This window comes from Oryctolagus cuniculus, chromosome 16, assembly GCF_964237555.1.
Source record: "Oryctolagus cuniculus chromosome 16, mOryCun1.1, whole genome shotgun sequence".
Lineage (NCBI taxonomy): Eukaryota > Metazoa > Chordata > Mammalia > Lagomorpha > Leporidae > Oryctolagus > Oryctolagus cuniculus.
In genome coordinates, this window is record NC_091447.1 from 38011705 (window position 1) to 38022875 (window position 11171).

Below are 11171 nucleotides of genomic sequence, written 5' to 3' on the forward strand. Positions count from 1 at the left end.
TAGGTGCTGTGGTCTGGATTTGGTTAGTACCCTAGGGGTCCACGTGCTAGAGACTTGGTCATCACTGTGGTTGTGTTGAGGTGTTGCAGACTTTTCAGAGGGGGCCTAGTAGAAGGTCTTTGGGTCAATGGAAAAGCTGCACTTGGAGGGGAACATTGGTCTCCAGGAGTGAGTGCCATTTAGAGCAAATTATTATAAAAGCCTGAGTCTGTACCCCACCCCAGTCTCCCTGGCTTCGGAGATGTATGTGACCTCTCTCAGACCACTGCCTCTGCAGTGATATGACTCAGCAGAGAGGGTCCTCGCTACAGCTGCACCAACGCCAGCATCACATCATCGAATCTCCCCAACAGTGAGCTAAATACACCTCTTTTCCTTCTTAAATAGCCTACCTCAGGTATCTTGTTGTAATAAAATGAACACACAGAGAATGCAAATTGAGACCACAACGAAAACCATTTCATATCTATCAGATCAAAAGGGAAAAAAAATCTTTAAAAGTTGCCATGAATGTAGATTACCTGGAACGCTACTATACCCCTGAAGAGAGTACACTGGTTCTACCATTTGGCCAAATCATTTGTCTTTGCTAATAGAGCTGCAGAGCCACATCCCACACTCCAGCAATTCTACTGACCCATGTTTGCACAATGCACCAGCACTGCACACAACAGAAAAGAACAGCAATCAAAAGGTCAAGCAATAATAGAGCAAAGGAGCAAAAAGAATGAATGCCACCTACATTCATCCACATGATTAATCTCAAAAACAAGTAAGAGAAGTCAGAAAATATACAAAGGGTATTCGAAAAGTTCATGGAAAATCTGTACTATGAAAACCACAAATGATTACAAAATCTTTTTGGCACCTAAATAAACATTTCTTTAAATTCCATTTTTCACAAGCTTTGTGATGTGTCCTTATATACCACTCCATTTATGTAAAGGTCAAAGATTGGCCTTTGGGGCTGGTGCTGTGGTTTAGTGGGTAAAGCTGCTGCCTGCAGTACCTGCATCTTATATGGGCACCAGTTCGAGACCTGGCTGTTTCTCTTCCAATCCAGCTCTGTGCTATGGCCTAGGAAGGCAGTAAGATGGCACAATTCCTTGGGCCCCTGCACCTTTTTTAGGAAATCCAGAAGAAGCTCCTGACTCCTGCCTTCAAATGGGCCCAGCTCCAGCTGTGGCGGCCATTTGGGGAATGAACCAGCAGATGGAAGATCTTTGTCTCTGCCTCTGCCTCTCTGTAACTCTCCCTTTCAAACAAACAAATCTTAAAAAAAAAAAAAAATAAAAAAAATTAAAAAAAAAAAGATTGTCCTTTCTATAATGAAACAGCATACCCTTGAGAAACGCCCACATGTGAGGCATGCAGTTGACACAGCAGTTTAGTCACTGTTTGGGACACCATATCAGAGTGCCTGGCTCACGATCTGGCTCCTCCAATTCTAATCCAGCTTCCTGCTAACTGACAACCTGGGAGGCATCAGATAATGGCTCAAGTAATTGGATTCCTGCCAATCACATGGAAGATCCAAACTGAGTCCCTGGCTCCTGGCTTCAGCCTGGCCCAGCCCCGGCTGGTGTGGGTATTTGGGTAGGGTATCTCTGTGTCTCCATTGTCCATTAACTATTTTTTTTTTAATTACAGAAAGGCAAAAGAAACATAAAGAGAAAGGTTCCCACTGGTTCCACTGGCTCCCTCCACAAATGCCCACAACAGCCAGGGCTGGACCAAGCCAAACTTGGGAGCAGGGAACAACCTGGGTCTTCCATGTGGGTGGCAGGACACAATCACTTTCGTCATCAGCTGCTGCCTCTCAGGGTGCACATTAGCAGGAAGCTGGAGCTGGGAGCAGAACTGGAACTTAAACCCAGGTACTCTGACATAGGAAGGTGTCCCAAGGGGCATCTTAACCCCTGTGCAGCCACCCACCCCACCACGAACTATTAAGTACTATTGTATATACTCTTCCCTGCGTAGCATGTATTTTATGATAAATTTTTATTTAAAACAGACTTTTGGATATGTTTTGAATCATCTTTTTGGGGTAGGCACTTGTTTATTAAGATACTGGTTAAAACATCAGCATCTCATATTGTAGTGCCTGGGTTCCCAGCCCCAGCTCCTGACTCCAGGTCCCTGCTAAGGCAGACCCTGAGAGGCAGAGCTGATGGCTCAAGTGATTGGGTTCCTACCGCCCACGCAGGAGACCTTGATTGAGTTCCAGGTCTGCCTAGGTTCTTGGAGGCATTTGGAAACTGAGCCAGTGTAAGGAATGTCTCTCCTTGTGTCTCTCTCTGCCCCTCAAATAAATAAATATAATTTCTTCTTGGTCATCTACCTATTTTAAATAAGTATCTTGGCTTAAAAGTGTTCTTTTAGCCATAATAAAACAATGATGCCTTAAAGGCTGTCTTCATTTATATATTGATATGAGGGACATTCAGATGTACGCTATTGTATTTAATGAACATCAACTGTCTTTCCAAAGCATTGCTAGCATACAAAAAACTTTATGGTCTTATGCAGCAATATAAAATAGACTTGACTTACACCAATACAGCCACCACTTTCCCAAACACTCAGCATCCGTTTAACGAAATCCTTCAGACTTGTTTTAGTAACAGCAAAAATAAAACTAACATAGTAAGCGCTAAATAAACGCTGGGGGACACTCCCTGCCGTTTAATTACGGTACATGAGATTACAATCTGAAATTGCCTCATGAAGTCTCCAAACGATCTCCTCCGGCTAAGGCAAATGCGGGACCGCTCCCGCCTCTGCCGTCCTCACAACCGCAGCAGGCTACAACGCGCTCCGAACCGGCGACGGACGGAGCCTCCCCGAGTGCCCAGGAACACAGGGCTTGCCCCGGCCGCCGGCCCTCAGCTCCCCGCTCCAGGGCGCGGGGCGGTGGACGGCAGGGAGGGACACGCTGCCGCGTTTTCGCGGGAGCCGCGGACCCCAGCGCCCAGGCTGGCGTCGGCTGCGCCCCACCGCGCAACCCCCGCGTTCTGCGGGCAGGGACAGCGCCTCGGCGAGCCGCGCCCCGACCCCGGGGCCCGCAGCCCCCCGGGCTGGCCCCTCGGCCCCGGCCACGCCCGTCACGGCTGACGCCCCGCGGCGAGAGCGGCAACACCGACGCCAGGCCCCGACCCGCACCGGCAGCGCAGGTATGGGGGCGCCTCTCTTCTGACAGGCGGGGAAGCCGGCTGTGAACAGACCCCCTGCCCCTCAGCGCCTGAAAGAGTGACCGCGACCGCTGACAACCCGCTTCCCGCCTCCGGGAGGATGGGGGTCCAGAAAAAACCCCGATCCCCACGTTTCACTTCACAGCTGGCTCGCGCCTCCCACGCCCAAGAGAAAACGGGGGCGGGTGAGGCTAACAGCCGGTGCGGCTGTGGCAGGAGCCGGCGGCCGGGTCCCGCCTCGCTCTGTCCACTCAGTCCGTGGGGAGGAGACAGCCAGCAAGGCTGCGGCGCCTCCTGCGAGGACAGGTACCTGACGCTGGCGCCGCAGTCCCCCGCCGCCCTGGCACCGGAGCCCGACACCCCGCTTCCGGGGTCAAGTCGCCGAGGGGAGGCCGGAGTGCCCGGGAGGGGACCTGCCACGCCCCGCCACGCCCCGCCTCCGCTGCCCTTTCCCCCTAGGATTCGGGCCACTTCCGGAACGCGGCGCGTCACTAAGCAGCCGATCCTCTCTTCCCTGTTCGTCCCGCCCCTTCTCCCGCTTGGCCCGGAGCACGTGATTGCGAAAGCGCTTTCGGCGTGTTTGATTGGCGGAGCTGTCGGGATAGTCTTCGCTGATTGGTGCTGGGGATATGCCCCATAGACGCCCGCGGGGCGCACAGTTTGGATCGTCCGTCGTGTTCCCGCCACCATGGTGGACGTCATGGAGCTGCCCAAGTCGCGCATCAACGCCAGCATGCTCTCTCAGTTCATCGACCGGCCAGTCTGCTTCGTGGGGAGGCTGGAAAAGGTGCGCGGGCTCGCCGCCCTGGGCGCCGGGGCCGATAGCCGGAGGGAGGGACGCCTGACCGCCACGGGTCGGGGACGGAGGGTGGGAAGAGGACCCGGGCGCCTCAGCATCGCTGCTCACGCAGTGGCTTTGTGGCGCGGATGGCTGCTTGCGGCACACTTCTGAGCCCTTGCAGCTGCTTCGTGGCGCCTCGTTAGGGCACGGAATGCGCTGCCTTCCATGCGTCAGCGCCTGTCGCTCCTGTCCCGGTCGTGGTGTTTAAGCAGAGGGAGCCGTAGACAGGACTCCCACGTCCACCTGCCAGGCTGGGCTGGCCCCACCGAGGAGAACCTTGTCCTCGCCCCTTTTCCTGTGAAAATTCCCGGGTTGTCCCTGTGGGGATTCCCTCGGCAGCCGCTGCGCCCCACGAGGGAAGCAGAGGCCGGACAGGCTTGTTTCAGTAGCTCCTTTCCCCCGCACATCCGCGGCCCAGCCGAGGGAGCGGGAAACTGAGTCCGAGCGTGCCCAGGCCTCGCCCCACGCCTGTGGGCCGCTTCGCGGCGGTCTCCCAGGAGGGGAGCCCACCGCGGCCATCGGTCCTCGGGCGTCCACTGCTCCTGTGGGGTAGGAACCTTCCGAACCGGGAGTGCTGGCAGCTGGTCCAGGCCTCCTCTAACTTGTTCCCGGAGTGGGGTTTGCAGATACAGCGAATGGAAATCACGGGACCCACTTGGACGACTAAGTGTTGGTTCTTTATCGGAAATTAGCTGGGGCGTCCCGTGACTAGCTCTGATAAAACAAGGTACTATGTGGAAACGAATAAACCTGGTTCAAGAGTCTGTTTTGTGCTTGCCTAAATTAGGTCAATCTCAAGTTTCATCACTTTTTGTTTTTTTTTTTATTTTATTTTAATGATATTTTAGAGGTTTTGTTTCTGTATAAAGGCCTTTTTTTAATGTTTGTTTTTTAGATTCATCCCAGTGGAAAAATGTTTATTCTTTCAGATGGAGAAGGGAAAACTGGAACTGTTGAGTTGATGGAACCTGTATGTTTAAGTATTAATTCTGTGCATATCATAGTTGCTTTGTCTTGGTTCGGTGCTAATGTTTCTGCTTTTGGAAGTGCTGTATAAAGGATGAGTTTCTAAAACCTCCATAGCTCTAAAATTAAATTCTTACCTTCTTTTCTGATACTTTCCTTTATATTTCTAACTGTTGGTTCTTTGGGCTCCATAACTTTTTAATACATCACTAAATACTGAGTAACAGTTCTCATTCCTTACAATTTTCTTGGCACTTCATGAAGACAAATCCATATACTATTTGGTTAATGTGTGCAGAACATACTTTGTGAAGTTATAGAAGTTTCTGGCTCTTCTTGATGGGTCTTTAACAAGTTACTGCTTGTAGAAATCTGGACACTCAGTAAACTGATTGAGAGAGAGATCTTCCATCCACTGGTTCACTCCCGATGACTGCAACCACCAAGGCTGGGCCATGCCACAGCCAGGAGCCTGGAACTCCTTCTGGGTTTCTCACATGGCTGGTAGGGGTCCTTGGACTTAGGTCATCTGCTGCTTTCCTAGGCACATTAGCAATGAGTTGCATCAAAACTGGAGCAGCCAGGACTCAAACCAGCAGCCATATGGGATGCTGGCGTCACAGGCAATGCCTTAACCCACCATAACATGACACCTGCCGCTGCGTTAGTAAAGTTTAAAATTATTGTTAAAAGGTTTAAGGGGGCCGGCGCCGTGGCTCAATAGGCTAATCCTCCACCTTGCGGCGCCGGCACACCGGGTTCTAGTCCCTGTCGGGGCGCCGGATTCTGTCCCGGTTGCCCCTCTTCCAGGCCAGCTCTCTGCTATGGCCAGGGAGTGCAGTGGAGGATGGCCCAGGTGCTTGGGCCCTGCACCCCATGGGAGACCAGGAAAAGCACCTGGATCCTGGCTCCTGCCATCAGATCAGCGTGGTGCACCGGCTGCAGCGGCGGCCATTGGAGGGTGAACCAACGGCAAAAAGGAAGACCTTTCTCTCTGTCTCTCTCTCTCACTGTCCACTCTGCCTGTCAAAAAAAAAAAAAAAAAAAAAAAAAAAAAAAAAGGTTTAAGGTAGGCCAGCACCGCAGCTCACTAGGCTAATCCTCCGCCTGCAGTGTCAGCACCCCGGGTTCTAGTCCCAGTTGAGGTGCCGGATTCTGTCCCAGTTGCTCCTCTTCCAGTCCAGCTCTCTGCTGTGGCCTGGGAAGGCAGTGGAGGATGGCCCAGGTCCTTGGGCCCTGCACCCGGATGGAGACCAGGAGGAAGCACCTGGCTCCTGGCTTCAGATCAGCGCAGCGCACCGGCCATAGCAGCCACTTGGTGGGTGAACCAACGGAAAAAGGAAGACCTTTTTTCTCTCTCTCTGTCTAACTCTTGCCTGTCAAAAAAAAAAAAAAAAAAAAAAAAAAAAAGGTTTAAGGTATTAATAAACTGAGTAACAGTTTTCCAAATTAATCAACTGAAAATGTGATAACACCAAATTGCTATTTTGTTCTGCATCTTAGCTCGATGAAGAAATCTCTGGAATTGTGGAAGTCGTTGGAAGAGTAACAGCCAAGGCAACCATCATGTGTGCATCTTATGTCCAGTTCAAAGAAGATAACAATCCTTTTGGTAATATAACACATTCTAATATTGAGTGGTTTATGTAATTTGGAGGAAGACAATTTTATTCTTAATTTGATATGTGTTGGTCTAGTCCTATCATGTTTTCAATTTCTATGGGATTTTCTGATCCCAAGGAAAATGAGAGAATAGTTTAATCTGTTTCTAAGTAGTGTTTAAATATGTAGGAAAGAGAAAATTAAATGTTTCCTTAACTGTTTTTTTTTTTTTCAGATCTTGGACTTTACAATGAAGCTGTGAAAATTACCCACGAGTTCCCTCAGTTTTTTCCTTTAGGGGTTACACAACATGATTGATCCTGACTGATTTTCTTAGGATTGCAAGTGAGCTACAGCAAAGAATATTAAAGGAGTCCTCATATGTATGAGGAAGAGATTCTTGTGGTTTCTATTGTTTTCTCTTTAATATTTCATGTACTAAACCTTAGATATACCAGTCTATAGTTTTTGATGGAATTGGTATATTGACAGTTCTCAGCCAAGGAATTGTTTCTCTGGAATATGCTTGGATTAGATGAAAGATCCAAGCAGGTGTGTGAGTTTAGTTTTCTATTTTATTAATAAAAATTAAAATGGAGCATACTGTTGGTCATTTCATTTTTATTCTTACAGTCACATATCCAAATAGACACTTGGAATTTCACATCTGAAAGGTCAGAACTTAGACCTTCCAAATGAAACTCTGGGCTAACTGCGAAGGATTTTCTCACCATCTCTCAAACTATCCCAGGTTAATTATTCTTTGATACTCCACTTAAAAACTGATTTTGATGAATTATAAAAGAAACATAACCTATATCTTCTGGAATTGGTAAAGTATCTCTTTTTCTGGATTTTAAAACTGAGCGTTTAAAAGGATACATAATCTTGTATGAAAGAATTGGTGGAATACTTGATTTTGATTTCTTTCTTTTCAATTGTCATTATCTTTAGATAATGTAGGAACAAAGTAAACCTTCTCGTATAGAATTTCCAACTAGTGATTGAGGCCTTTCACCATCTAACCTCAATCTCAAATTCTGTTCTCCCCTTTGAAGCCACCCTCCAATACCCAGTCCTCCAATAGCCTTTAAACACAGGAGCCTTTGAACTGGCTATCTGCTTGGATTGGCCTGTTTCTTTGACCAATTGAAAACATTCCCTGAATTTCCTGATTTAGGCAGCATTAGTCACTTCATGTTACATACCTTTGTTCATACCTCTCATCACATTTAACTTTCTGAAACTTTTTTTTTTTTTTTTTTTTTTTTTTCAGTTTAAAATCTTCTTGGCATCAGCATTTTGGTTTAGTGAATTAAGCCACCACTTGGATACCCTCACATCACACCATACCAAAGTGCCGATCTGGGTCCTGGCTCCTCCACTTCCAACCCCACTTGTAGCTAATGCATCCTGGGAAGCAGCAGTGTATGGCTTCAGTACTAAGATCCCTGCCATGCACATGGGAGACATCTTTTCAATAATCTTAGGCTGCAGGAAGTTGATACTTCAGACCTCGTGTACAGGCTTCCCCAGAATTCACCCCAGGACTTGACTCAAAATACTTGTTGAATGACTTAATGTGGATTAAATCAGTACCTTAAAAGGACAACTTCAAAAATGTATAGATTCAGGGCCTGGTGTAGGTGCAAGATAGAATACTGTTGGGTTGCCCACGTTCCATGTTGGAGTGCCTGGGTTCCGGTCCCAGCTCTGCTTCTGACTTTACTTCCTGCTAATATGTGCCCTGGGAGGCAGCAGCTGATGGCTAAACCCAAGTAGCTGGGTTCCTGCCACCTATATGGGAGACTCAGATGGGAGTTCTGGCTTTGTCCTGGCCCAGGCCTGGCTGTTGGGGGCATTTGGGCAGTAAGCCAGCAGATGGATACCAGTAATTAAAAGCTAGATAATTGATATTCTCTCTGTTGCTCATCCTTTCAAGTAGATTGGAAAAAAAAAAAACTAATAACATACATAATTTTGCTTTTTATTTAAACTAAAAAATATAAAATTTTCCCACTGTGTCCTAGAGACACTGCCATGGTTTAGTACATAGCTTTCCAGAATTTCGTCTACTTTGACAAACTGTCTGTAGGACCCCTAAACCATGTTTTGCAACATGAATCTTTCCTGACTATGGCATTCTCTTTCATCATCGCAAAACAGCCCACTGTACCAAATGTTCCTCAGTGTATTTAACCATTTCTCTAATTCGCTTCCCCACCCAGAAGAGATGAGGAAGCTGAAAGTAAGAAGCCTCTTTGGTATTTCCCAGTGTCTAACAAAGTACACAGATCAGTCAGTTGAGCCTAGCTTGAGAAGCCGCAAGACCCAGAGGACGGGTAAGGAAGTAACAGTGGCAAGGATGGGAGCTTTGATCTTTAGTGAAGAAGATGTTCAGAAGGTATTTGGAAATGTACAACCTAAAACCTTTAAGGTAGAGTTTAATGGGTCTGCTGTCCCTTATCTGCAATTTTAAAATCTAAAATGGCTTGAAAATCGTAAAACTTTCCCCTAAATTTAGGGCAAAACCTGAAAAGAATAGTTGTGAAGCTGTTTGTAGCCTCTCTTACTTTGTGAAGTACGCATATATTTCACTGCAGAAACATGGGTGTAGAAGACACTCCATGACATACGGTAGGCGTTCCCTGTGACTGCCAAAATCCAAAAATTCTAATTCTAAAGTGTGTTTCAAGTAAGGGTTTATGTTCCTAAATCAAGGGACAGAATGCAGAAAAAAATCACAGAGCCAATGACAAAACCTTGGTGGACCTGTGCCCCTGATGGACTGAGAGTAAATGGGACGAGGAAGAATAATCAAGTGAGAAGAACCAGCAGTGCCCAGCATCTAGTAAGTCCTCCATAAATGCTGACCGGGAGAGAGTATCATGCAAGGCAAGGAAGAAGAGTTTCAATGAGTGGTCAGCGTTGTTCAAAACAAAGAATGCTTGTAAGTAAAGATTCAGGGCAAAATGCTGATATTGTTAATTTATAATATATAGCACACATTTCCAAAAAGGATTAGGTTGCAAAAATATAAAAGGAGACACTGAAAACAGGAGAGAGCAACAAAAATCTAATATAAAAAATATAATTTAGGCATTATATTTAATTCCAAGTTTTTCTGGGAAGCATGGAAAAGAGAGGGACAATCTGCACTTGAATTTCAATAGCCTTAAATCCACTAGAGCAATCCAGTTTTTCCTAATGTTAAAATATCATGCAGCGTATTATGAACTGTAAAATAGTTGTCTTCAGTAGCAATTTTACAAAGATTTTTCAAATGTTCCCTTTTAGTTGTCATCTGATGATGACAAAATTCAACACAACTACAAAGCATCTTCTATGTGATAAGTGCTTTGAATGATCAACTAGTATTACTAAATCTATAGAACTGTTTTTAGAAATATGTACTCATTTTAAAATAATTTTTAAACTGAATCCTCAACTTTGATTTGAAAGGCCGAGAAACAGAGACAGACAGGGAAATCCATGTGCTGAATCACTCACAGGCTGACACCTGGAGACCAAAACTCCCATCTGGGTCTCCCATACAGGTGGCAGGAACCCAGCCACTTTTGTTCAGTCATCACCCGCTGCATCCCAAGGCACACATTAGCAGGAAGTAAGAATCAGAAGCAGAACTGGGACTGGAACCCAGGCACTGCAATATAGAATGTGGCACTCAAACAGTATCCTAATTGTTGCACCCCAGGACCTAAACCTATAGAATTTTGAAGTTGTCCTTTTAAGGTATGAATGTAATCTGCTTTAAGTCATTCAGATATTTTGAGTCAAGTCCTGGATTTACTGCTGGAGAAGGCTTTAAGTGATCTGAAGCATCAGTCTCCTGCAGCCTAACAGAATCTTTAAAGGTGTCTCACTCTTACCAGCTGCTCAATATTGTGATCTGAGGTTTCAGATCCACCGTGGTAACCACCAGATTCTGCAGGTTCTATTTAATGAAACTCCAATCTGGTTTCTTCCCTTATTTAATCCACATGGTATTTGATTCTGATCTGTTGCTGTCAATAATCTTGGTACCAGAGGTTATCTTTCCTAAGGAGATGACGCTAAGTCTACAGTACTAAGAAAACATGTGTTTTCAATTACTTTCTAATACTGAGGTTGGTTTGAGGTAAGCCATTTAGGTTCTTTCCTGACTCCACTTGACCTTCAGCCATGGGGTTTTGAGATGGCTAATTAAGACCAGAGGTGTAGACTATGAGGAATTTATAGTGTAATTAATCTTGATTGCAGAGATTAAAATTATAGTTACATATTAATGAATCTCAGCAGCACAACACTGTTGTGTGGCTTGCCAGTGTTGTGGCTCAGCAGTGGGGACGTCCTTGTCTTTGTTAGAGACTTCCACTGAAATATAGTGGCTGTTGCATATAGAACAGTGCTGTTTCAAACACTGTTTCTTTGGGGTGGCAAAAAAAGAACAACAGTGTGGTATTTAGGACACACAGTTAACTCCAAAGCTTTGGAACAATGAGCAAAGAACAGTGCCATAAATCAGAAGAAAGGACAATATATGTGATCATTTGAGGCAATCCATAGAT

At 46.2% G+C, this 11171-nt stretch overlaps 2 protein-coding genes across 17 annotated transcripts in view; one reads left to right on the forward strand and one right to left on the reverse strand.

Annotated features, from left to right (window-relative positions):
• UMAD1 (UBAP1-MVB12-associated (UMA) domain containing 1) overlaps nt 1-3929 on the reverse strand; it is a 292340-nt gene extending 288411 nt beyond the window's left edge. For 8 of the 14 annotated variants that reach the window (XR_011383191.1, XR_011383195.1, XR_011383193.1 and 5 more), the window contains exon 1: nt 3505-3929. The gene's annotated coding sequence lies outside the window, so the exon portion shown is untranslated. The remainder of the gene's footprint in view (nt 1-3504) is intronic. The other 6 variants (XM_070059804.1, XM_070059809.1, XM_017344468.3 and 3 more) reach the window with 2 other exon arrangements.
• Nucleotides 2603-7201, forward strand: RPA3 (replication protein A3). 3 transcript variants are annotated; one of them, XR_011383197.1, is made up of 5 exons: nt 2603-3176; nt 3340-3500; nt 3654-3981; nt 6505-6613; nt 6839-6912. XR_011383197.1 is itself a non-coding variant. In XM_017344472.3 (4 exons), exons 1-4 carry the CDS (start codon nt 3883-3885, stop codon nt 6919-6921), a joined length of 366 nt encoding a protein of 121 aa, XP_017199961.2. In that variant the 5' UTR covers nt 3841-3882; the 3' UTR covers nt 6922-7201. The 3 variants fall into 3 exon arrangements, 1 of the variants encoding a protein (XP_017199961.2); XR_011383196.1 differs by lacking the exon at nt 3340-3500 and having other exon boundaries at nt 2606-3176; XM_017344472.3 differs by lacking the exons at nt 2603-3176; nt 3340-3500 and adding an exon at nt 4931-5005 and having other exon boundaries at nt 3841-3981; nt 6839-7201.
• Nucleotides 7202-11171: the final 3970 nt, after the last annotated feature.